General features: G+C 49.2%; 3 protein-coding genes across 3 annotated transcripts in view; all 3 read right to left on the reverse strand.

Moving 5' to 3' along the window:
• The window catches only part of LOC142471955 (semaphorin-3F-like), a 43782-nt gene extending 41032 nt beyond the window's left edge, over window positions 1-2750 (reverse strand). The window contains exon 1 of the mRNA XM_075578487.1: window positions 1981-2750. The gene's annotated coding sequence lies outside the window, so the exon portion shown is untranslated. The remainder of the gene's footprint in view (window positions 1-1980) is intronic.
• The window catches only part of RIBC1 (RIB43A domain with coiled-coils 1), a 538781-nt gene that overhangs the window by 214035 nt on the left and 297015 nt on the right, over window positions 1-27731 (reverse strand). The gene's annotated exons all lie outside the window — the stretch shown is intronic.
• TSPYL2 (TSPY like 2) lies at window positions 5613-16794 on the reverse strand. The gene is made up of 7 exons (XM_075578490.1): window positions 15267-16794; window positions 14970-15047; window positions 14517-14628; window positions 13800-13954; window positions 13566-13651; window positions 12700-12815; window positions 5613-8479 (listed from the first exon to the last, which is right to left on the reverse strand). The coding sequence occupies exons 1-7, from the start codon at window positions 16035-16037 to the stop codon at window positions 8292-8294; spliced, it is 1506 nt and encodes a 501-aa protein (XP_075434605.1). The 5' UTR covers window positions 16038-16794; the 3' UTR covers window positions 5613-8291.

Here is a 27731-nt window from a genome sequence, read left to right on the forward strand (position 1 = left end):
CTGCTATCACCCCCCCTGCACTATACTCCCTGCTATCACCCCCCCTCTGCACTATACTCCCTGCTATCACCCCCCTGCACTATACTCCCTGCTAGCACTCCCCTGCACTATACTCCCTGCTAGCACCCCTCTGCACTATACTCCCTGCTATCACCCCTCCTGCACTATACTCCCTGCTATCACCCCCTCCCCTGCACTATACTCCCTGCTTTCACCCCTCCTGCACTATACTCCCTGCTATCACCCCTCCTGCACTATACTCCCTGCTATCACCCCTCCTGCACTATACTCCCTGCTAGCACCCCTCCCTTCACTATACTCCCTGCTATCACCCCTCCTGCACTATACTCCCTGCTAGCACCCCTCCCTTCACTATACTCCCTGCTAGCACCCCTCCCTTCACTATACTCCCTGCTATCACCCCTCCTGCACTATACTCCCTGCTAGCACCCCTCCTGCACTATACTCCCTGCTATCACCCCTCCTGCACTATACTCCCTGCTAGCACCCCTCCCTTCACTATACTCCCTGCCAGCACCCCCCCCCTGCACTATACTCCCTGCTATCACCCTCCCTACACTATACTCCCTGCCAGCACCCCCCCCTGCACTATACTCCCTGCTATCACCCTCCCTGCACTATACTCCCTGCTGTGCGCAGCGTTTTCCTATATCTTCTGTTCATACACAGTACAGACAGACCCGCGGGCAGTGGCAGTGCCAGCCTCCCCTCACTCTGACACCAGAGCAGCCTGTGCTGGAGGCTGCAGCCTATTCTCTGTCCCAGCAGGACACTGAGGTATGGTAAATAACTGGGCAGGAAGCATAGCAACCAGCAGAGACGCATGCCACAGAAAGAGATATGCACAACAGCCCAGGGGCAGAGTGAGGCACACGGGTTATTTATAAGGGGCAGTGCAGTTGGGATGAATTAACGTGACATCAAATTAACTCCAGAATTGTATAGCCAGGCTAAGCCCTCTGGCTGCAAGAAGGGGTGAGGAATGCCCTGCTCTCTCTGGGAATGGGGGATCACATACAGACACAATAGAGGAGTGTGGAGGGGAAAGGGAGAGCCCAAGCCAGCACAGGGAGGAGAGGTCAGCGCGCACACCGCTACATAGAAACCGCTCCAAACATCTTTCGTCCCCTCCCGAAGGAATTCAAAACACACGGCTTATCTGGGGTCCCTGGATGGAGACCAGAACACAGAGGGGGGGGGGGGGGGAGAGCACAACAAAGGCCGCCAGAGATGGAGGCAAATACAAATAGGAAAGAACAAGGGCGCTCAACGCCAGTCCTCAAGGGCCCCCCCCTCCCCTCAACATGTCAGGTTTTCAGGATATCCCTGCTTCAGCACAGGTCGCTCTATCAGTCCCTGCTTCAGCCCAGGTGGCTCAATCAGACCTTGCTTCAGCACAAATGGCTCAATCAATCCTTGCTTCAGCACAGGTGGCTCAATCAGTCCTTGCTACAGCACAGGTGGCTCAATCGGTCTCCTGCTTCAGCGCAGGTGGCTCAATAAGAGGCTCAGGCAAGCTGGGATATCCTGAAAGCCTGACCTGCTTGGGAAGGGGGGGGAGGGGGTGAGGAGTGTAGTTGCGTGCCCCGGGGATAGGGACTGACTGGGACAGCAGAGAGGTAATCGGAGCACAAAGCACCGTTACACCTGGCAGAGGGGCAGGGCTATGCAATTTGGGAGATGTTGGACAAAGACAGCCTGGAGGGGAAGAAGGGAGAGAGAGATATGTTGAGATGGCGATAAATACAGGGCTAAGGAGAAACAGGATGCCAAGAGTGACTCAACGAGGGCTATTCAATAAACTGCAACTGTGCCAATGGGGGCACTATTGTGCAGAAACACCCATTGACTTCAATGGGAGTTTCTATGCTATAGTGCCCCGATTGGCACTATTGCAGTTTACTGAATAACCCCCCAATGTGCGAAATAACTGTACCGTTAATACATCAGGTGCATTACCTTCAGCAAGGTGCATCGAGGTAGGGTCAGAGCAGGACAGGACGTGCTGGGGCTGCCGCTGATTTTCGGTTCCGGACGCCAGTAACTTCTTTATCTCCGACAGTGCAAACGCTGGAAAGAAGGGACACAGAAGTGTGGAATGTGCTAAGGGGCTAATAAAGTGTGGGAGACTCCCACTGTGAGCCGTGCTTCACACAGCCACTGAAAGGCCCACAGCTATCAAACTGTGTGTCCCAATGGGAGGATGGAGAGCGGGGTGGATTACAGCATTTTCTTTTAACTCGTTCTCAGATGCTTGAAGAGCACACCTAAATCGGGCAAGATGGGAGCCAGGAAGCCATTAATGCCAATGCAAGTGTGCCAGGAGAACAACCATGCCAAGGAGAGAAGGCACCAGAAATGCCATACCACTATCAAATGGTGCAAGAGAATGTCTATGGCAATGGAAGGGTGCAGGAAACCACCCGGGTCAAGGAAAACCGATGCCCCCAAATCTATGCCAAGGTTAGAGGATGCCAGTCATGCCAAGGTTCGGAAGTGCCAGACATTACCAATACCATGGAAGACGGTACTGGGAAGCACATACTGGGAGGGAGGAGAGTGCCGGAGAGCACTTATGCTCACGAGTGAGTTGGCTCAGAAGCATCTACAAGAGAAGAGAAGAGCTGATCCTGTGTAACCAAAGTGGTTCCAATGTAGTGCGTGATCCCCATTTAGACAATTTTCAATCTGAATGTTACCAAATTTCAGGGTGTTCCTGGCCCCGTGCTAACATTCCTCTTAGCGTGTTTAATCCTGCATTGTGAGCCAGCGATAAGAATCAGACAAACAGGCAGAGCAAGCTGGCAGAGAGAGATGGGAGAGGGGAGGGGTGGCGTGGTGGAACAGTGAAACAATCAGTACCCAGCTCAGAACAACCTCCCCTTATCTCTGGAGCTGCATGCCACCTACTGTGCTCCTCCAAGCAGATGGTGACACTGTCAGGGAATATGTGGGCGCTTGCGTGTGTGTTGCGTCTTACTTATCCACGGATAACACACGGGTAAGGGTGACTCAACCCGTTGCAGGATGTACTGCACCGTTATAAAGGCTGACCGACACGTGTGACTGCCCAAGGCCACATCTGGGTATGTTTCCTGCGTCCAGGGTGACGTGCAGTGATGTAAACACTTTTGTCTTTTCACTTTGACTCTACTTCTAAATATATATTTTAGGATTGTCGGCCTTCAGGAGCAAGGGGGTCCCCTTTCTTTTCTAGTTTTAAGAGTAGCGTTCTCATTAGCAAATCATATCCATATTTATCTCTACCTGCGTCCATCAGTGATACTAGAACTGGCAGGGTCCATAAGCAGCTAGGGAGGAGGGCAGACGCGCACAGTTCTGCGTCTCATGGCCGTTTTGTCCCATTTTGTTCACAGAAGCAGGCCTGCCAGCTTGGCAGATGGTGTCAATTCTCTGGGTATCGGATTACCCTCAGAAACTAGTTGTTGATCTGACATTTGACAAAGCGGCATTCAGGGAGAAGACAAATACTTCTGCGCCACCCACTTTTTGGTGCAGCAACGCAGCGTCCCGTACGATCGCCATAATAATGCGTCCAGGTGCTTGGGAAACACATGCAGCACAGCCATACCGGTATCAGGTTGTGCGCCGGAAACCTTGGCGAAGAAGCACATGGCGCTCTTCTGTTGTGGCGGAGTGTTCTCTGCCGGTATGAACGATTTACTCCTCAGGAAAACACTACAGTGTAACCTGTAGGTGCATGTAGCATTCACACATGCTTTGCCATATTACATGGCTATACTAGCACACGTATGCTGCCAACATGGTGTACATACAAATGAAATCTACAGTACATGGAGGAATGTCTCATTTTCAGTATACGCTGCATGAGCCTGTGTATTACACATTCCTTTTTCTGTGGACCCAGAAGATGACCGTCATTGGGACTGCTCGAGTCAGTGTCGCTTTGCTTTCTCCTGGGCTTGTAGTTCGGAGAAATCGTCATCTGATAACATCTACAGAATTGTGCGCTGCCCGGGTACAAATGCACGGTGGTCTCATTCCTGGTGGTAATCTGCCCGTTTCAGAGAACACATGTAGTACAGAGGTGCGATTGGTTTTGTTTATGCTTTAAGGCTGTGTCCCAAGTGTGTGGCTGTGACTGCTTATTTGAAACGCAGAGATCTCACTCCTAGCTGGTTTCTGATCAGCCTGTATCAGAAAATATGTAAGTGCAACATTCAGCTAGTTTCTGGAGGTCAGGCCTCTCAATTCGAGCACTGCGCTTCTAGGCACGTCTGTCTTACCGAGAGCTGCTTGTATCAGAGAATAACACGCATAAGCGTGACCCTACTTCTGTCTGTATCCGCGCCTAGCACATGAAGAGGACTATTAATTCCTAGTCTTATTCCGTGAAGCGTCTCACGTTGCGTCTAATCCGTTGCTAGGCAACAACCGGGACAGCCTTTGGATTTCCTCTTGCTATCTGTGCCACTTAGGAAGCCTTTAGGCACCACATCACATCGATCTTGGCTGCCTAGACCAAGGTTCCAGGAAGGACCAAAACACTAACGAGCGACCGTTCGACTCCATTGTGACAGTTCATTGCGCCCAAGGCTTCCACAGTACTTTTCCAGTGGTACGTGCTGTACTCTACCTATATCCAAGATCCAAAAGGAGCGATTGACTCCTAAAACCTTGCATCCCAGCATGCATGCTGAATAATGACAATCAATGATTGTATTGTACTACATACAGGTGTGCTGCATCCAGAACAAACAAGGCAATAGGTCTTTGTCTAAGTCATGGTGCGCGTATATACCTTTATCCCAAGAAAGCACATCCTAGTGTGCGTATATACCTTTATCCCAAGAAAGCACATCATGGTGTGCGTATATACCTTTAGCCCAAGAAAGCACATTGTGGTGCACATATATACCTTTACCCAAGAAAGCACATCGTGGTGTGCGTATATACCTTATCCTAAGAAAGCACATCATGCTGTGGACTTGTACGCCATTTAAATAATAAAAATTTGCCATTTTGTAACAAATTATTTGGTCATACGATGATTCTTAGCATTTTTTTTTGTGCTCAACATTCAAGACAGGTAACATTTTAGATTTTGAAGGGGTAATTAAATATTTAATCTCTAATGATTACATACAGTACGTGTGTATTTCTAGGGGGAAACAGACATGTTTTGAGTGACTTGTATTTCACAAAAACTATTTGAAAACTGCACCTATATTAAAATGATTCAATTTGTTAGCTTTCTAACAGTGTCGAGATGTTTAAACCCCCTCCATGTGCCCTATAATCACACTGGACTTTACACCTATACCAGGGGTGGGCAAGTCCAGTCCACAAGGGACACCAACAGGTCAGGTTTTCAGGATACCCCTGCTTCAGCAGAGGTGGTGCAGTCTTCAACAGCCACTTGTGCTGAGGCAGGGACATCTTGAAAGCCTGACCTGTTGGTGGCCCTTGTAGACTGGACTTGCCCACCCCTGACTTGTATACACACAGGTGTCCTGCGGATTGAACTGTTCCGACTCCATACGTTGCCGACCTTTGCTGTCCTTCCAGAGCTAAATGAGGGTTACTCAGACCGACGACCAACACAGATCATCAAGGAGGAAGCTTTTATTAAAAATTAACAACTCCCCAGGGGGTGGGGGAAGTAACTTTCTGTAAAGGACACAGAGGAATTGGTGAACAGAAGGAGATTAAGGAAAGGTGGATGAGATGTCGGTGATCAAACACTTCAACCCTCTAGGGGTGAAGGGGCCTGCAACACTATGTTATGCTACACATTACATGACCTCTAGGACTCGAGCAAGGGTGGTCAACTCCAGTCTTCAACGGCCACCAACAGGTCAGGTTTTCAGGATATCCCTGCTTCAGCACATGTGGCTCAGTCTACGACTGCACTTCCAGAGCTGAAGCAGGGATATCCTGAAAACCTGACCTGTTGGTGGCCCTTGAGGACTGGGAGTTGCCCACTCCCAGACTGGAGGGTTATAAAAAAAAGGTATGCTCATTAAATGTCTAAGGTTCCTTCTCCGGGGAGGCGGGAGACTTGGTGACTAAAAAGCCCACAGAGAAAACGAAGAAATACAAAATTATATAAGAACACAAACTTAAAAAGGTTTGGAAAGGAATTGCTTTTTCTCCCTCCTAAGTGGAGGGTAATCAGTGCGCTAATATCCTGAGCATTAAACCCTGCTGTGCAGCAGAAAACTAAACATCGACCACCTTGCACCCCACAACCTGCCCCGTGCCAGGATTTGCACACAGTGAGATAGAGCTGGGGCTGCAGGACATGCCAGAGACACGGAAGGTGCAGGGCAATTTACTTTCTATAGCTAATTATTTTTTTGCCTCCATTCCACAATTAATTTGCCCGGGTTGATTCTTTTACTTGGACTAGTGAAAATATAAATGGCTTTCAACCTTGCTAAATAGTGGTCGTGTGCATGCAGCCATTCCATGGGCCTTGCAGTGAGATTATGTGATGGGATAGGCAAGTCCTCTCAAGCTACACAAGTATAAAAACATATCGCGGGGCAGGGGGCAGAGTGGGCATGAAAGAAAGGCTCACGGGAGTGTCTTGAACAGGTGAAACGTGCCTTTTTCTATACAAGTATGCAAACTTTGAGAGGGGGAAAAAAAAAATAACAACAGTATTTTTTGGCCAGTGTTAGCCCTTTGGGTGCTATGGCATCTCTGGCAAAGCCCGGCATCGTTTAATCCGGAACACGGCAGAGGAGTCCCTCTCTCCCATTGCCGGGTTTCAGATCGCGAGCTCGACTGGGAGACGAGCACAATGGAGGCATGGGGCCCTCGGCGTGGCAGACCGCCATGATGTAGTGCAGGGGCGGCCAACTCCAGGTCAGGTTTTAAAGGATATCCCTGCTTCAGCACAGGTGATCACCGATTGAGTCACCTGTGCTGAAGCAGGCACTGTAGTTGAGCACCCCTGTTCTTTGGCACCCGAAGGGTTAAAATGTCAACGGGCAGGTCACATGACCCATTATAAAACCGCCAGTTTCCACAGAATTGCAGACATATTTTAGCAATGTGACCCTTCGCAAAAAAAGTCAGGAAAAACACAGTTTAAGAGAAATTCTTCAAATGTTTGTGAAAATTACCCATCTAGGGCCTGGTCTATAAGTGTACTGGGGCTGCACGTCCACATAACTGCCAGCAGAGGGTAGTGTGAGCGTCTTCAATCATTTTTTGCTCCATTTCATAAGTCAAAAAGTTGTTAACAAAAAAAATCCACAACACAACTGCATCGTCTACAGGTGAAAACCACTCAGAAGGGATCATCAAAAGCAGGGATAAGCACCTAGGAGTTATACATCAGTCCTTGTCTGAAGATATTCAGTGCTGTAACCTTCAAAAGTGTGTCTTTTGCACGGCCCGCAGGAACTAGTCCTCCCAAACCATCCGCGCCCACCTCTCTTTCTATAAATACATATACACAAACACAGCACGCCAGTGTACATACTCCTGTATTCATGGAAGAAGGACAGCTTTGAGAAGCGGAAAAGCAGTGAGACGGGGCGGCGGTTTACAAGGTGCTGTCGCCATGGGGAATTCTGGGCCGCTGGTAATTAAAAGGGGGTAATACATGGGCGTCTGAATTTTAGGATGAAAGGTGCAGCCAATTGCACAGATGTGGTAACAGTGGCTAGCATTAGAACGGGTTGATAGATGGTTTAAAAATAAAAAAAAAACGACTAATAAAAAGACCTGCATGGCATTAAAAATGAACCCTCTCCTTAACAGTGATGGTGTGAAGTCTGCCGGAAAACAAAATGGAACCCCCCACTCATACTAATTAAAATGATGAATCTTATTAAACTGCACCTAAAATCATAAGTGTACACGGGATACATTGAAGTTTCCATCCTCCTTTGCATTGCTAAAATGAAGAATTTGCTTTTTCTCACATAAAACCTGTTTTAAAAAAGGTAAAAAAAAAAAAAAAACACTTCTGTTTAAAATTAGAGCAAAACCTTAATAAATCCAATTTTTAATTAATTCTGACTCTTGTGCCTAGTCTGCTATCAGATGAACAGTGCAAATCCTACACAGGTTGCTATGGGGTGGCTTCCCCGCTATAGAAGGGTCAGTCCCCGGTAGCCTGGCTAGGGGAGTGGGAGTGTCTCGGGACTCTCAGCACTAAGCTCCTCGCTCTTCCTGCTGCTGCACTCACTGTGTCTCCTGCACTCCCTGCAGTACACCTGGCTCCCTAGGAAGTGAGGTGGGCCTGCTTCTCCTGCGTCTCCTAACCTCCGCTACCCATCTTCTTCCAGGTCGTCGTCTTCTCTTCCCGAGAGGCCCGAGGACTGCCCTGAATCGTCAGGATCCGGCACGGACTTTCCTGCCCCTTGTGCGTCTGCCGTCGACTCGACCATGTCATCGGGTACGGATTCTTCCTCCACCACTTCCTCCTCTTCCTCCTCGTCATCATCGTCGTCGGTACCTGACCACAGAAACAGAGGCCCCAAACGTGGATCCGATGAGACATTTAGTTCATTTCTAGGGTTTTTCTTCTCATAAGTATGGGTCAAAACATATTAAGCTTTAACCACAACAGGGTAGGAGGAAGGAAAGGCTCAGAGAGAAAAGACACCCACCCTGATAACGACACCGAGAGTGAAGCAGGGGAGCCTGGTTCAATTCCCGGTGTCGGCTCCAGGTGACCTTGTACAAGTCACTTTATCTCCCTGTGCCTCAGGCACCAAACAGATTGTAAGCTCCGCCCCGCACGCTGTACTGTAACGCACTCTGAGTCCCATTGGGAGAAAAGCGCTATATGAAATAAAGTTATTATTATTATTATTAATAAGATAAACCCTTTCAGCAGAAACCAGCTATATAAGGGCTGTTAGGTAGCACTCCACATCAGTGATAAACAAATAAAGTGAATTGGTGCACGGAAGCAGGGTGAACCTCTATCACCCCAAGGGGAATAGAGATATATACATATAGCCCCAGCACGCAACAATAGAAGCAATGAACAATAGTCAATTGGAATAAGTCAAAAGTGTATTTGAAAAATTATTTAAGCAGCTATACATGGAACCCGATAGCAGGGTATGGAGACAACCTCTCCTGTAGAGACAACCACACCAAGGAGGGGGAGGGGGGGAACAAGGGGAAAAGAATAAAAACACAAAAAGGGGGAGAAAATAATATATACGTACAATACACGTAAAGAATGGGGGTAATAAAATAATAGGGGGCAACGTTAACGTTTCGGGGCCATAGACGCCCCTTCCCACAAATGTAATATATCTGTGGTACTTCCCTAATTACCCCACCTCCACTCAGACATATCTCAATGGAAACAGCCCAGGAAGAGCACAATATGCTAATACAAAAGAGAGAATGGTTCTAAGCACCTAAAGCCGGCCCTTTCCGAGGGGTCACTGGCAAGCCGCTTACTAGCATAAACCGAACTATAGCTAGTGACAGCCCAGGCATCAGACAGCCAGAGGCAGTGACAGCCCAGGCATCAGACAGCCAGAGGTAGTGAGAGCCCAGGCATCAGACAGCCAGAGGCAGTGACAGCCCAGGCATCAGACAGCCAGAGGCAGTGACAGCCCAGGCATCAGACAGCCAGAGGTAGTGAGAGCCCAGCCATCAGACAGCCAGAGGTAGTGAGAGCCCAGGCATCAGACAGCCAGAGGTAGTGAGAGCCCAGCCATCAGACAGCCAGAGGCAGTGACAGCCCAGGCATCAGACAGCCAGAGGTAGTGAGAGCCCAGCCATCAGACAGCCAGAGGCAGTGACAGCCCAGGCATCAGACAGCCAGAGGCAGTGACAGCCCAGGCATCAGACAGCCAGAGGCAGTGACAGCCCAGGCATCAGACAGCCAGAGGCAGTGACAGCCCAGGCATCAGACAGCCAGAGGCAGTGACAGCCCAGGCATCAGACAGCCAGAGGCAGTGACAGCCCAGGCATCAGACAGCCAGAGGCAGTGACAGCCCAGGCATCAGACAGCCAGAGGCAGTGACAGCCCAGGTATCAGACAGCCAGAGGTAGTGAGAGCCCAGGCATCAGACAGCCAGAGGTAGTGACAGCCCAGGCATCAGACAGCCAGAGGCAGTGACAGCCCAGGCATCAGACAGCCAGAGACAGTGACAGCCCAGGCATCAGACAGCCAGAGGTAGTGAGAGCCCAGGCATCAGACAGCCAGAGGTAGTGAGAGCCCAAGCATCAGACAGCCAGAGGCAGTGACAGCCCAGGCATCAGACAGCCAGAGGCAGTGAGAGCCCAGGCATCAGACAGCCAGAGGCAGTGAGAGCCCAGGCATCAGACAGCCAGAGGCAGTGAGAGCCCAGCCATCAGACAGCCAGAGGTAGTGAGAGCCCAGGCATCAGACAGCCAGAGGCAGTGAGAGCCCAGGCATCAGACAGCCAGAGGCAGTGAGAGCCCAGGCATCAGACAGCCAGAGGCAGTGAGAGCCCAGGCATCAGACAGCCAGAGGCAGTGACAGCCCAGGCATCAGACAGCCAGAGACAGTGACAGCCCAGGCATCAGACAGCCAGAGCCCAGGCATCAGACAACCAGAGGGAGTGAGAGCCCAGGCATCAGACAGCCAGAGGGAGTGAGAGCCCAGGCATCAGACAGCCAGAGGCAGTGAGAGCCCAGGCATCAGACAGCCAGAGGCAGTGAGAGCCCAGGCATCAGACAGCCAGAGGCAGTGAGAGCCCAGGCATCAGACAGCCAGAGGCAGTGACAGCCCAGGCATCAGACAGCCAGAGGCAGTGAGAGCCCAGGCATCAGACAGCCAGAGGCAGTGAGAGCCCAGGCATCAGACAGCCAGAGGCAGTGACAGCCCAGGCATCAGACAGCCAGAGACAGTGACAGCCCAGGCATCAGACAGCCAGAGCCCAGGCATCAGACAACCAGAGGGAGTGAGAGCCCAGGCATCAGACAGCCAGAGGGAGTGAGAGCCCAGGCATCAGACAGCCAGAGGGAGTGAGAGCCCAGGCATCAGACAGCCAGAGGCAGTGAGAGCCCAGGCAGTGAGAGCCCAGGCATCAGACAGCCAGAGGCAGTGAGAGCCCAGGCATCAGACAGCCAGAGGCAGTGAGAGCCCAGGCATCAGACAGCCAGAGGCAGTGAGAGCCCAGGCATCAGACAGCCAGAGGCAGTGAGAGTCCAGGCAGTGAGAGCCCAGGCATCAGACAGCCAGAGGGAGTGAGAGCCCAGGCATCAGACAGCCAGAGGCAGTGACAGCCCAGGCATCAGACAGCCAGAGACAGTGACAGCCCAGGCATCAGACAGCCAGAGGCAGTGAGAGCCCAGGCATCAGACAACCAGAGGGAGTGAGAGCCCAGGCATCAGACAGCCAGAGGGAGTGAGAGCCCAGGCATCAGACAGCCAGAGGGAGTGAGAGCCCAGGCATCAGACAGCCAGAGGGAGTGAGAGCCCAGGCATCAGACAGCCAGAGGCAGTGAGAGCCCAGGCAGTGAGAGCCCAGGCATCAGACAGCCAGAGGCAGTGAGAGCCCAGGCATCAGACAGCCAGAGGCAGTGAGAGCCCAGGCATCAGACAGCCAGAGGCAGTGAGAGCCCAGGCATCAGACAGCCAGAGGTAGTGAGAGTCCAGGCATCAGACAGCCAGAGGCAGTGAGAGCCCAGGCATCAGACAGCCAGAGGCAGTGAGAGCCCAGGCATCAGACAGCCAGAGGGAGTGAGAGCCCAGGCATCAGACAGCCAGAGGGAGTGAGAGCCCAGGCATCAGACAGCCAGAGGCAGTGAGAGCCCAGGCATCAGACAGCCAGAGGGAGTGAGAGCCCAGGCATCAGACAGCCAGAGGCAGTGAGAGCCCAGGCATCAGACAGCCAGAGGTAGTGGCTGTCACTAGCTATAGTTCGGTTTATGCTAGTAAGCGGCTTGCCAGTGACCCCTCAGAAAGGGCCGGCTTTAGGTGCTTAGAACCATTCTCTCTTTTGTATTAGCATATTGTGCTCTTCCTGGGCTGTTTCGATTGAGATATGTCTGAGTGGAGGTGGGGTAATTAGGGAAGTACCACAGATATATTACATTTGTGGGAACGGGCTAGAAGAAGGGGCGTCTATGGCCCCGAAACATTAACCCCTATTATTTTATTACCCCCATCCATTACGTGTATTGTATGTATATATTGTTTTCTCCCACTTTTGTTTTTATTCTAAAAGCCCCCCCCCCTCTCTCTCCTTGGTGTGGTTGTCTCCATACCCTGCTATTGGGTTCCATGTATAGCTGCTTAAATCATTTTTCCAATACACCTTTGACTTATTCCAATTGACTATTGTTCCTTGCTTCTATTGGTGTGTGCTGGGGCCATATGTATATACAGCTATACAAGGGGCACACTAACAAAACCACATCTATTCCACAGCACAGTTTATAAATCAACACAATGAAATAACCCCAGCCATATACATGGCAGCCAGAAACTCTTACTACACCAATACATGGCAGAGATATATAATGGCAGACACTATTTTCCAAACCTCAAACATTGGGGCCAAGTTCTGCGGAGCCGTCTTTAGAAAGGTTTAGGAAATATTTTTTACATTACAATAGAAGATGGGATTTAAAGGAAATACAAATAATAATAATAATAATAATAATAATAATAACAACACATACATACATATTTTTTTTTTACATTTTGCAGATAAAATTGTGGTACTGCGGGGTTTACCTTCTATTTGCTTCCCTGAATTATCCAGAATTTCATGCACTTCATTCTCCTCGTCTTCCTCCCCTTCTTCATCGTCATCTACAATGACCACGCAGTCGTCCACATTGTCTGTGTCGCTGCAACACACACACACAGTCTGAATGGATACGCACGTGTTCAATAGTAAACAATAAGTACTTCGCTGTGGAATCGGACATTTGGTCGCTGGCGCTTCGCTGCGACTCACCCGCCGCCGATCCGCCGCTGGAAACCCTGCCGCTTCTAAGGTGCGTTTTATTACGGTTCAGGGTAGGGGGTTAATAAAAGGGGTTTTAGTACTTAAGGTAGGGATTTTAGGGTAGGCCCATTTGGTAGCGGCAAAACAGTTGCGACGAAATGTCCTAGCCCACTTGGCTGGGTGCTCCAGTGTTGCAGCCACTGCACAATACTCCCAACGTTTCCCTGTATGCGTGATCTTCATCAGGACGCCTACAGGATATCCTAACGAAGGTGTAAGCTTACACCGAGACGGCAACGGTGTGCGAGTAAAGGTGACCTCTCCGTTATTTGACCAGACTGATGTGCTGTGTATGCTGCTAGACACAAGCAATGGCGTCCTGGCCTTTTAAATAAGCGACAGCGCTGATAGACTACAGCAGGTGCGCTCAACTCCAGCCCTCAAGACCCCCCCACCCCCCAACAAGGCCAGATTTTCAGGATATCCCTGCTTCAGCACAGGTGGCTCGATCAGTGGCTCAGTCTTTGACTGAGCCACCTGTGCTGAAGCAGGAATATCCTGAAACCCTGACATGTTGATGGGGGGGGGGGGGGGGGGGGGGGAGGGAGGTGTCTTGAGGACCCCCGGACTACAGCACAAAAAAACTCACCTGTCCTCAGCTGCATTGTCATCACTCTCGCCCTCACCGATCAGGTAATATTGCAAAGGGTTCGGCCACAGATCCTCTTTAATTATCTGTTGGATATTAAAGGAAAAGCTTCCGATCTCTATATGGACACAAATCACAAACAGGTGCATTTGCCGGGCGGATGGTCACAAGAGCTGACACGGTTGTACCCACACAGGCAATTACATACGAGGACTTAAACACAAGGGACATTACCGCAGCTATCCTGTCAGCTGCAGGGAAGCTGTGATCGGAGAACCAGCTAAAGAAGCTCGGAGCGCTGCGGTTGCCGCCGCGGGATTTCTCGCGGTTTGCAGAAGGGTTCCGGCCTCGCCACCAGCGGATGGGAGTGGAATGAGAAACCAGGCGTCCTGCAAACAAAACATAAAATGTGGGGTTAGAAAGTCATCCCTGAACAGCGCTCTCAGGAGGTACCTATTGTACGCGGGCAACTACCATGGGGTATGGATCCAGCGGTGTCATTAATGCCGTGGCATTGGTCACATATACATTGGTGTAGCGGCCATTAAATAGGATATATTACTTCATTATGGGTTGAATAAGCAGCTCAGTTGTAAGAACACTACTTTGAAGCGGCTGAACTGGGTAGTGTCACAGTATTAACCTTCCCTATGACCTTGGAGAACTCTCTGTGACTTAGGAAGGGGCTCCTTGTGGCTCTGTACAGCGCTGCATACAAGGTCAGCTCTACATCAACACATTCTTATTACTACGTAGGAGCCAAAAAATGCAACATACAGTATGGCCGAACAATGTACTGCGTTCACAGACATAACATAAGAGGGAGGTACTTTCTGCCCAAATGGCCAGTTCAGATAACATAGAATAAGGCCCTTAACAGATTGTTAATCTCATTGGAGGTGCTGCCCCTGGTGTTGGCATCCACCACCCCGTTACTGGCGTCCCACTCACCGGAGGAGCCATACTGAAACTCCTTCAGGATAACCTCATTCTTGAAGTAAGGGTTAGGGTTGAAGTAGAACTTGATCTTGCAGCTCGACTTCAGGTGAGTGAAATCCTCCACCTATTGCCAGGGTCAGTACAAGGGAGGTGGTGAGATTAGGAACACAGAGAGAGACAGACCGAGAGAGAGGCGCAAAAGAAAAGTGTGAACGTAAAGACATTAATGGGCGAGGAGAAACCGGACAAGAAAAACCTTAGGGAAAGAAGATGCCCCTTCAATATGCCGTGAAGTTTATTTCTAGTGCTTTCCATTGAAATGAATGGGAGTCAAATCTTCGTCACTTAAGGGCCTGAGCGCTAACGACTATAGTTCAGGGGCAGAGCGAGACAAACACCAGTGAGAAGGAGAGCTCAGGAATGTGTCTGTCACAGTGTTATGTATACACCCCATCTCCCACCTACCTGCAGATTAGTCATGTAACTCAGGGTGTCCTCGTCACGGTCATCTATCATGGCAGAGAGCTGGGGGTGATTGAGGAACTGGAGGTGCAAGTTAAGGAAGAGATACTGCAGGACCGGACATCCATCCGCTGTCAAGTGAACCAGAGTACAGCCCATGCCCAGACACATACTTGCCGTATTTACCTATGTAACCCCAGGTACTTATGTTATAAGATATTCAGGGCAGGGACTCCATTCAACCAGTATTTACTTTGAAGTATCATGCACTATGAGCGGTTGGCGAGTGGTAAAGGATACAGCAGTGACCCAGAAGCCCGGGATGGTGCTGATAATGGAATTCCTCCGCAGAATGTGAGGTTTTCGGAGCTGCCCATATCGCCGCCTGAGCTGGAGCAGCGCTCGGTCGGCTCGCTCGTTTACCGCCCTTAACTCCCGTTGCACGGACTCGAGCGCCTGCATGGAACGCTCTGTGCTGGTGGGCTGGGTGCCTACGGAGACGATGCAACACTCATCCCCCTCGCTGCAAGAGCGGGGGTCCCCTCTGTCCGAATCAGAGGAGAGAGGCGAGAGCACGGGGGGCTCCCCCTCCGCATCTGCTCTCTCGGGGGTCTTTCGTGCTCCCCTTCTGCGCTGATCACCCGCCTCTTCAGCCACCTCCCTGTCTCTGCTCACAGGGGTCGGCTTTGTCCCCCTGGGGTGCTTCTCACCCGTCTCTCCTCCTTTGGGCGCATGGGGTGTCCCCCTGGCGCTCTCGCCAGTGTCTCCTCTCTCGGGGGTGCGTCTCGGGACCCTCACGTGGTGATCTTCAGTGGCGCCTCTCTCAGGGGTGTGCGGGGTCACGTTCACAGCCCTGTCCTCGCTCTCCCCTCCTCCGTTTGGACGCTGCTCTCCCGCCTCTCTCCAAGTGGTCATCTCCCACAGGGCCTGAGCGGCCTCCGCTTCCTGGCTGACCGGCAGGTCCCCCCCGCCGTCTCTTCTGCATCTCTCCTCGGCCTCTACCAGACGCCGCTGTTTCACCGCCGGAGCCCTGCACTCCTCACCCTCCTCTGCTGGCACGGGGCAGCTCATGATCAAGGGGGGGGGGGGGGGTCCTCAACACAACCGCAGCACGTCGGTGTCACAATGTCACCACGGGACCCATCACAGTGTTACGGTCACACCAGCGCAACGCAACTTCCAACACACACACCAGCCACACTGACACAACCGCACCACGCGGCGTCTACCTGCCACGGGTCACAGTGTCACAATGTCACCGCGGGGCCCATCACAGTGTCACGGTCACAACAGCGCAACGCAACTTCCTACACACACCAGCCACACTGACACAACCGCGCCACGTGGCGTCTACCTGCCACGGTCACCTCACTAGGACAGCAATGTCACACACCCTGTCACGACCACATTAAGTGTCACGACATTCTCCCCCCCCCCTCACAAAACGGGTGACACTTCACCCCCCCCCCTCTACAAACTTGTCAACCAGTGCCACGCGATCTGTCACGACGTGACGTCACAGCCTGTCCACGCAGCGCTATCAGGACACCAGTGCGCGGGCGACACGTCACACTCGCGGCGGCGAACCCACGTGACTGGCAGACGTTGCGCGTCCTCCCCCCTGCACGAGACACAGTCACGTGGGATACACACAGAGCGGCGCGCGGACACTTTCTTCCCCCCCTCTCCTGCGTCTCCTGACAACAAGCCGGACACTTCCTGTCAGCCGTTGGCTGCCCGCGAGCCTGTGTACCTGCCACTCAAACAGAAGCCCTCCAATGGCGTGGCTTGGAGGCTGACGTCCAGGGCCCCGCCCTCTTCCCCCACACTCAATGGGGGAGTGGATTTCCGGGTTGGAGCCGCGCGGTGGGTTCCTGCCAGAGTGAGGTTCGGAACGCAAACTGAGGAGAGTCATTGGAAGGGGCGGGGCCAGGGACACTTGGCGGGCTCGGGAAAACTACACTTCCCAGAATGCTGCAGGAGGGGTAGCTGCTTTTTGCGGGAATGTTGTGATTCTGAGTTAGTCTGACTGAGTTTGTATAGATTGCACAGGATAGGCAGCCCTCAGTGCAGTACCACGAGACAGACCAGCACAAATCAGCATTGGGCTGCCCATTTGTGGCACAGAACTACCTAATCTCAGTACTTGGAGTTGGTACTTGGAGTCTGATATCTCTGCTTTTAGCCAGTCTTACCCTAACCTGCAGTAGCAGTGTGATATAAGGTGAGAGACCTTGATATCCTGAGGTGTGATATAAGGTGAGAGACCTTGATATCCTGAGGTGTGATATAAGGTGAGAGACCTTGATATCCTGAGGTGTGATATAAGGTGAGAGACCTTGATATCCTGAGGTGTGATATAAGGTGAGAGACCTTGATATCCTGAGGTGTGATATAAGGTGAGAGACCTTGATATCCTGAGGTGTGATATAAAGCGAGAGACCTTGATATCCTGAGGTGCGATATAAGGAGAGACCCTGATATCCTGAGGTGTGATATAAGGAGAGACCCTGATATCCCGAGGTGTGATATAAGGAGAGACCCTGATATCCTGAGGTGTGATATAGGGAGAGACCCTGATATCCTGTGGTGTGATACAAGGAGAGACCCTGATATCCTCAGGTGTGATATAAGGAGAGACCCTGATATCCTGAGGTGTAATATAGGGAGAGACCCTGATATCCTGAGGTGTGATATAAGGAGAGACCCTGATATCCTGAGGTGTGATACCAGAAGAGACCCTGAGGGGCGATATAAGGAGAGATCTTGAGGTGTGATATAAGGAGAGACCCTGATCACGAGGTGTGATATAAGGAGAGACCCTGATAACCTGAGGTGTGATATAAGGAGAGACCCTGATAACCTGAGGTGTGATATAAGGAGAGACCCTGATATCCTGAGGTGTGATATAAGGAGAGACCCTGATATCCTGAGGTGTGATATAGGGAGAGACCCTGATATCCTGTGGTGTGATACAAGAAGAGACCCTGATATCCTCAGGTGTGATATAGGGAGAGACCCTGATATCCTGAGGTGTGATACAAGGAGAGACCCTGATATCCTCAGGTGTGATATAGGGAGAGACCCTGATATCCCGAGGTGTGATATAGGGAGAGACCCTGATATCCTGAGGTGTGATATAAGGAGAGACCCTGAGGGGTGATATAAGGAGAGATCCTGAGGTGTGATATAAGGAGAGACCCTGATCACCTGAGGTGTGATATAAGGAGAGACCCTGATAACCTGAGGTGTGATATAAGGAGAGACCCTGATATCCGAGGTGTGATATAAGGAGAGACCCTGATATCCTGAGGTGTGATATAAGAAGAGACCCTGATATCCTCAAGTGTGATATAAGGAGAGACCTTGAAATCCTGTGGTGTGATATAAGGAGAGACCCTGATATCCTGAAGTGTGATATAAGGAGAGACCTCGATATCCTGAGGTATGATATAAGGAGAGACCCTGATATCATGATGTGTGATATAAGGAGAGACCCTGATATCCTGAGGTGTGATACAAGGAGAGACCCTGATATCCTGAGGTGTGATATAAGGAGAGACCCTGAGGGGTGATATAAGGAGAGATCCTGAGGTGTGATATAAGGAGAGACCCTGATCACCTGAGGTGTGATATAAGGAGAGACCCTGATATCCTGAGGTGTGATATAAGGAGAGACCCTGATATCCTGAGGTGTGATATAAGAAGAGACCCTGATATCCTCAGGTGTGATATAAGGAGAGACCCTGGTCACCTGAGGTGTGATATAAGGAGAGACCCTGATATCCTCAGGTGTGATATAGGGAGAGACCCTGATATCCTGAGGTGTGATATAAGGAGAGACCTTGAAATCCTGAGGTGTGATATAAGGAGAGACCCTGATATCCTGAGGTGTGATGTAAGAAGAGACCCTGAGGGGCGATATAAGGAGAGAACCTGAGGTGTGATATAAGGAGAGACCCTGATCACCTGAGGTGTGATATAAGGAGAGACCCTGGTAACCTGAGGTGTGATATAAAGAGAGACCCTGATATCCTGAGGTGTGATATAAGGAGAGACCCTGATATCCGAGGTGTGATATAAGGAGAGACCCTGATATCCTGAGGTGTGATATAAGAAGAGACCCTGATATCCTGAGGTGTGATATAAGGAGAGATCCTTATATCCTGAGGTGTGATACAAGGAGAAACCCTGAGGGGCGATATAAGGAGAGATCCTGAGGTGTGATATAAGGAGAGACCCTGATATCCTCAGGTGTGATATAGGGAGAGACCCTGATATCCTGAGGTGTGATATAGGGAGAGACCCTGATATCCTGAGGTGTGATATAAGGAGAGACCCTGATATCCTGAGGTGTGATATAAGGAGAGACCCTGATATCCTGATGTGTGATACAAGGAGAGACCCTGATATCCTGAGGCGCGATATAAGGAGAGATCCTGAGGTATGATATAAGGAGAGACCCTGATCACCTGAGTTGTGATATAAGGAGAGACCCTGATATCCTGAGATGTGATATAAGGAGAGACCCAGTTATCCTGAGGTGTGATACAAGGAGAGACCCTGATATCCTGAGGGGTGATATAAGGAGAGATCCTGAGGTGTGATATAAGGAGAGACCCTGATATCCTGAGGTGCGATATCAGGAGAGACCCTGAGGTGTGATATAAGGAGAGACCTTGAAATCCTGAGGTGTGATATAAGGAGAGACCCTGATCATCTGAGGTGTGATATAAGGAGAGACCCTGATATCCTGATGTGTGATATAAGGAGAGACCCTGATATCCTGAGGTGTGATACAAGAAGAGACCCTGAGGTGTGATATAAGAAGAGACCTCGATATCCTGAGTTGTGATATAAGGAGAGACCTTGATATCCTGAGGTGTGATATAAAAAGAGACCCTGATATCATGATGTGTGATATAAAAAGAGACCCTGATATCCTGAGGTGTGATATAAGGAGAGACCCTGTTATCCTGAGGTGTGATATAAGGAGAGACCCTGATATCCTGAGGTGTGATATAAGGAGAGACCCTGATATCCTCAGGTGTGATATAGGGAGAGAACCTGATATCCTGTGGTGTGATACAAGGAGAGACCCTGATATCCTCAAGTGTGATATAAGGAGAGACCCTGATATCCTGAGGTGTGATACAAGAAGAGACCCTGAGGGGCGATATAAGGAGAGATCCTGAGGTGTGATATAAAGAGAGACCCTGATAACCTGAGGTGTGATATAAAGAGAGACCCTGATATCCTGAGGTGTGATATAAGGAGAGACCCTGATATCTGAGGTTTGATACAAGGAGAAACCCTGAGGGGCGATATAAGGAGAGATCCTGAGGTGATATATAAGGAGAGACCCTGATATCCTCAGGTGTGATATAGGGAGAGACCCTGATATCCTGAGGTGTGATATAGGGAGAGACCCTGATATCCTGAGGTGTGGCATAAGGAGAGACCCTGATATCCTGAGATGTGATATAAGGAGAGACCCAGTTATCCTGAGGTGTGATACAAGGAGAGACCCTGATATCCTGAGGGGCGATATAAGGAGAGATCCTGAGGTGTGATATAAGGAGAGACCCTGATATCCTGAGGTGCGATATAAGGAGAGACCTTGATATCCTGAGGTGTGATATAAGGAGAGACCCTGAGGTGTGATATAAGGAGAGACCTTGAAATCCTGAGGTGTGATTTAAGGAGAGACCCTGATCATCTGAGGTGTGATATAAGGAGAGACCCTGATATCCTGATGTGTGATATAAGGAGAGACCCTGATATCCTGAGGTGTGATACAAGAAGAGACCCTGAGGTGTGATATAAGAAGAGACCTCGATATCCTGAGGTGTGATATAAGGAGAGACCTTGATATCCTGAGGTGTGATATAAGGAGAGACCCTGATATCATGATGTGTGATATAAAAAGAGATCCTGAGGTGTGATATAAGGAGAGACCCTGATATCCTGAGGTGTGATATAAGGAGAGACCCTGATATCCTGAGGTGTGATATAAGGAGAGACCCTGATATCCTCAGGTGTGATATAGGGAGAGAACCTGATATCCTGTGGTGTGATACAAGGAGAGACCCTGATATCCTCAGGTGTGATATAAGGAGAGACCCTGATATCCTGAGGTGTGATACAAGAAGAGACCCTGAGGGGCGATATATACGGAGAGATCTTGAGGTGTGATATAAGGAGAGACCCTGATCACCTGAGGTGTGATATAAAGAGAAGCCCTGATATCCTGAGGTGTGATATAAGGAGAGACCCTGATATCCCGAAGTGTGATACAAGGAGAAACCCTGAGGGGCGATATAAGGAGAGATCCTGAGGTGTGATATAAGGAGAGACCCTGATCACCTGAGTTGTGATATAAGGAGAGACCCTGATCACCTGAGTTGTGATATAAGGAGAGACCCTGATATCCTGAGGTGTGATACAAGGAGAGACCCTGATATCCTGAGGGGCGATATAAGGACAGATCCTGAGGTGTGATATAAGGAGAGACCTCGATATCCTGAGGTATGATATAAGGAGAGACCCTGATATCATGATGTGTGATATAAAGAGAGACCCTGATATCCTGGTGTGTGATATAAGGAGAGACCCTGATATCCTGAGGGGCGATATAAGGAGAGATCCTGAGGTGTGATATAAGGAGAGACCCTGATCACCTGAGGTGTGATATAAGGAGAGACCCTGATATCCTGAGGTGCGATATAAGGAGAAACCCTGATCACCTGAGGTGCGATATAAGGAGAGACCCTGATATCCTGGTGTGTGATATAAGGAGAGACCCTGATATCCTGAGGTGTGATACAAGAAGAGACCCTGAGGTGTGATATAAGAAGAGACCCCGATATCCTGAGGTGTGATATAAGGAGAGACCTCGATATCCTGAGGTGTGATATAAGGAGAGACCCTGATATCATGATGTGTGATATAAGGAGAGACCCTGATATCCTGAGGTGTGATATAAGGAGAGACCCTGATATCCTGAGGTGTGATATAAGGAGAGACCCTGATATCCTCAGGTGTGATATAGGGAGATAACCTGATATCCTGTGGTGTGATAAAAGGAGAGACTGATATCCTCAGGTGTGATATAAGGAGAGACCCTGATATCCTGAGGTGTGATACAAGAAGAGACCCTGAGGGGCGATATAAGGAGAGATCCTGAGGTGTGATATAAGGAGAGACCCTGATCACCTGAGGTGTGATATAAGGAGAGACCCTGATAACCTGAGGTGTGATATACAGAGAGACCCTGATATCATGAGGTGTGATATAAGGACAGACCCTGATATCCGAGGTGTGATACAAGGAGAAACCCTGAGGGTCGATATAAGGAGAGATCCTGAGGTGTGATATAAGGAGAGACCCTGATCATCTGAGGTGTGATATAAGGAGAGACCTTGATATCCTGAGTTGTGATATAAGGAGAGACCCTGATATCATGATGTGTGATATAAGGAGAGACCCTGATATCCTGAGGTGTGATATAAGGAGAGACCCTGATATCCTGAGGTGTGATATAAGGAGAGACCCTGATATCCTGAGGTGTGATATAAGGAGAGACCCTGATATCCTGAGGTGTGATATAAAAAGAGACCCTGATATCCTCAGGTGTGATATAAGGAGAGACCCTGATATCCTGAGGTGTGATATAAGGAGAGACCCTGATATCCTGAGGTGTGATACAAGGAGAAACCCTGAGGGGCGATTTAAGGAGAGATCCTGAGGTGTGATATAAGGAGAGACCCTGATATCCTCAGGTGTGATATATGGAGACACCCTGATATCCTGAGGTGTGATATAGGGAGAGACCCTGATATCCTGAGTTGTGATATAAGGAGAGACCCTGATATCCTCAGGTGTGATATAAGGAGAGACCCTGATATCCTGAGGTGTGATATAAGGAGAGACCCTGATATCCTGAGGTGTGATACAAGGAGAAACCCTGAGGGGCGATTTAAGGAGAGATCCTGAGGTGTGATATACGGAGAGACCCTGATATCCTGAGGTGTGATATAGGGAGAGACACTGATATCCTGTGGTGTGATATAAGGAGAGACCCTGATATCCTGAGGTGTGATATAAGGAGAGACCCTGATATCCTGAGGGGCGATATAAGAAGAGATCCTGAGGTATGATATAAGGAGAGACCCTGATTACCTGAGTTGTGATATAAGGAGAGACCCTGATATCCTGAGATGTGATATAAGGAGAGACCCAGTTATCCTGAGGTGTGATACAAGGAGAGACCCTGATATCCTGAGGGGCGATATAAGGAGAGATCCTGAGGTGTGATATAAGGAGAGACCCTGATCACCTGAGGTGTGATATAAGGAGAGACCCTGATATCCTGAGGTGCGATATAAGGAGAAACCCTGATCATCTGAGGTGTTATATAAGGAGAGACCCTGATATCCTGTTGTGTGATATAAGGAGAGACCCCGATATCCTGAGGTGTGATATAAGGAGAGACCTCGATAACCTGAGGTGTGATATAAGGAGAGACCCTGATATCCTGAGGTGTGATATAAGGAGAGACCCTGATATCCTGAGGTGTGATATAAGGAGAGACCCTGATATCCTGAGGTGTGATATAAGGAGAGACCCTGATATCCTGAGGTGTGATATAAGGAGAGACCCTGATATCCTCAGGTGTGATATAGGGAGATAACCTGATATCCTGTGGTGTGATACAAGGAGAGACTGATATCCTCAGGTGTGATATAAGGAGAGACCCTGATATCCTGAGGTGTGATACAAGAAGAGACCCTGAGGGGCGATATAAGGAGAGATCCTGAGGTGTGATATAAGGAGAGACCCTGATCACCTGAGGTGTGATATAAGGAGAGACCCTGATAACCTAAGGTGTGATATACAGAGAGACCCTGATATCATGAGGTGTGATATAAGGAGAGACCCTGATATCCGAGGTGTGATACAAGGAGAAACCCCGAGGGTCGATATAAGGAGAGATCCTGAGGTGTGATATAAGGAGAGACCCTGATATCCTCAGGTGTGATATAGGGAGAGACCCTGATATCCTGAGGTGTGATATAAGGAGAGACCCTGATATCCTGAGGTGTGGCATAAGGAGAGACCCTGATATCCTGAGGTGTGATACAAGGAGAGACCCTGATATCCCGAGGGGCGATATAAGGAGAGACCCTGATCATCTGAGGTGTGATATAAGGAGAGACCTTGATATCCTGAGTTGTGATATAAGGAGAGACCCTGATATCATGAGTGATATAAGGAGAGACCCTGATATCCTGAGGTGTGATATAAGGAGAAACCCTGATCACCTGAGGTGTGATATAAGGAGAAACCCTGATCACCTGAGGTGTGATATAAGGAGAGACCCTGATCATCTGAGGTGTGATATAAGGAGAGACCTTGATATCCTGAGTTGTGATATAAGGAGAGACCCTGATATCATGATGTGTGATATTAGGAGAGACCCTGATATCCTCAGGTGTGATATAAGGAGAGACCCTGATATCCTGAGGTGTGATATAAGGAGAGACCCTGATATCCTGAGGTGTGATATAAGGAGAGACCCTGATATCCTGAGGTGTGATACAAGAAGAGACCTTGAAATCCTGAGGTGTGATATAAGTAGAAACCCTGATATCATCAGGTGTGATATAGGGAGAGACCCTGATATCCTGAGGTGTGATATAAGGAGAGACCCTGATATCCTCAGGTGTGATATAGGGAGAGACCCTGATATCCTGAGGTGTGATATAAGGAGAGACCCTGATATAATCAGGTGTGATATAGGGAGAGACCCTGATATCCTGAGGTGTGATATAAGGAGAGACCCTGATATCCTGAGGTGTGGCATAAGGAGAGACCCTGATATCCTGAGGTGTGATACAAGGAGAGACCCTGATCACCTGAGGTGCGATATAAGGAGAGACCCTGATATCCTGAGGTGCGATATAAGGAGAGACCTTGAAATCCTGAGGTGTGATATAAGTAGAAACCCTGATCACCTGAGGTGTGATATAAGGAGAAACCCTGATCACCTGAAGTGTGATATAAGGAGAGACCCTGATCATCTGAGGTGTGATATAAGGAGAGACCTTGATATCCTGAGTTGTGATATAAGGAGAGACCCTGATATCATGATGTGTGATATAAGGAGAGACCCTGATATCCTGAGGTGTGATATAAGGAGAGACCCTGATATCCTGAGGTGCGATATAAGGAGAGACCTTGAAATCCTGAGGTGTGATATAAGTAGAAACCCTGATCACCTGAGGTTAGATATAAGGAGAAACCCTGATCACCTGAGGTGTGATATAAGGAGAGACCCTGATCATCTGAGGTGTGATATAAGGAGAGACCTTGATATCCTGAGTTGTGATATAAGGAGAGACCCTGATATCATGATGTGTGATATAAGGAGAGACCCTGATATCCTGAGGTGTGATATAAGGAGAGACCCTGATATCCTGAGGTGTGATATAAGGAGAGACCCTGATATCCTCAGGTGTGATATAAGGAGAGACCCTGATATCCTGAGGTGTGATATAAAAAGAGACCCTGATATCCTGAGGTGTGATACAAGGAGAAACCCTGAGGGGCGATTTAAGGAGAGATCCTGAGGTGTGATATAAGGAGAGACCCTGATATCCTCAGGTGTGATATAGGGAGAGACCCTGATATCCTGTGGTGTGATATAGGGAGAGACCCTGATATCCTGAGGTGTGATATAAGGAGAGACCCTGATATCCTCAGGTGTGATATAAGGAGAGACCCTGATATCCTGAGGTGCGATTTAAGGAGAGACCTTGATATCCTGAGGTGTGATATAAGTAGAAACCCTGATCACCTGAGGTGTGATATAAGGAGAAACCCTGATATCATGATGTGTGATATAAGGAGAGACCCTGATATCCTGAGGTGTGATATAAGGAGAGACCCTGATATCCTGAGGTGTGATATAAGGAGAGACCCTGATATCCTCAAGTGTGATATAAGGAGAGACCCTGATATCCTGAGGTGTGATATAAGAAGAGACCCTGATATCCTGAGGTGTGATACAAGGAGAAACCCTGAGGGGCGATTTAAGGAGAGATCCTGAGGTGTGATATAAGGAGAGACCCTGATATCCTCAGGTGTGATATAGGGAGAGACCCTGATATCCTGAGGTGTGATATAGGGAGAGACCGTGATATCCTGAGGTGTGATATAAGGAGAGACCCTGATATCCTGAGATGTGATATAAGGAGAGACCCAGTTATCCTGAGGTGTGATACAAGGAGAGACCCTGATATCCTGAGGGGCGATATAAGGAGAGATCCTGAGGTGTGATATAAGGAGAGATCCTGAGGTGTGATATAAGGAGAGACCCTGATCACCTGAGGTGTGATATAAGGAGAGACCCTGATATCCTGAGGTGCGATATAAGGAGAAACCCTGATCACCTGAGGTGTGATATAAGGAGGGACCCTGATCATCTGAGGTGTTATATAAGGAGAGACCCTGATATCCTGGTGTGTGATATAAGGAGAGACCCTGATATCCTGAGGTGTGATACAAGAAGAGACCCTGAGGTGTGATATAAGAAGAGACCCCGATATCCTGAGGTGTGATATAAGGAGAGACCTCGATATCCTGAGGTGTGATATAAGGAGAGACACTGATATCATGATGTGTGATATAAGGAGAGACCCTGATATCCTGAGGTGTGATATAAGGAGAGACCCTGATATCCTGAGGTGTGATATAATGAGAGACCCTGATATCCTCAGGTGTGATATAAGGAGAGACCCTGATATCCTCAGGTGTGATATAGGGAGATAACCTGATATCCTGTGGTGTGATACAAGGAGAGACTGATATCCTCAGGTGTGATATAAGGAGAGACCCTGATATCCTGAGGTGTGATACAAGAAGAGACCCTGAGGGGCGATATAAGGAGAGATCCTGAGGTGTGATATAAGGAGAGACCCTGATATCCTCAGGTGTGATATAGGGAGAGACCCTGATATCCTGAGGTGTGATATAAGGAGAGACCCTGATATCCTGAGGTGTGGCATAAGGAGAGACCCTGATATCCTGAGGTGTGATACAAGGAGAGACCCTGATATCCCGAGGGGCGATATAAGGAGAGATCCTGAGGTGTGATATAAGGAGAGACCCTGATCACCTGAGGTGTGATATACAGAGAGACCCTGATATCATGAGGTTTGATATAAGGACAGACCCTGATATCTGAGGTGTGATACAAGGAGAAACCCTGAGGGTCGATATAAGGAGAGATCCTGAGGTGTGATATAAGGAGAGACCCTGATATCCTCAGGTGTGATATAGGGAGAGACCCTGATATCCTGAGGTGTGATATAAGGAGAGACCCTGATATCCTGAGGTGTGGCATAAGGAGAGACCCTGATATCCTGAGGTGTGATACAAAGAGAGACCCTGATCACCTGAGGTGCGATATAAGGAGAGACCCTGATATCCTGAGGTGTTATATAAGTAGAAACCCTGATCACCTGAGGTGTGATATAAGGAGAAACCCTGATCACCTGAAGTGTGATATAAGGAGAGACCCTGATCATCTGAGGTGTGATATAAGGAGAGACCTTGATATCCTGAGTTGTGATATAAGGAGAGACCCTGATATCATGATGTGTGATATAAGGAGAGACCCTGATATCCTGAGGTGTGATATAAGGAGAGACCCTGATATCCTGAGGTGCGATATAAGGAGAGACCTTGAAATCCTGAGGTGTG

This window comes from Ascaphus truei, chromosome 21 (assembly GCF_040206685.1).
Source record: "Ascaphus truei isolate aAscTru1 chromosome 21, aAscTru1.hap1, whole genome shotgun sequence".
NCBI lineage: Eukaryota > Metazoa > Chordata > Amphibia > Anura > Ascaphidae > Ascaphus > Ascaphus truei.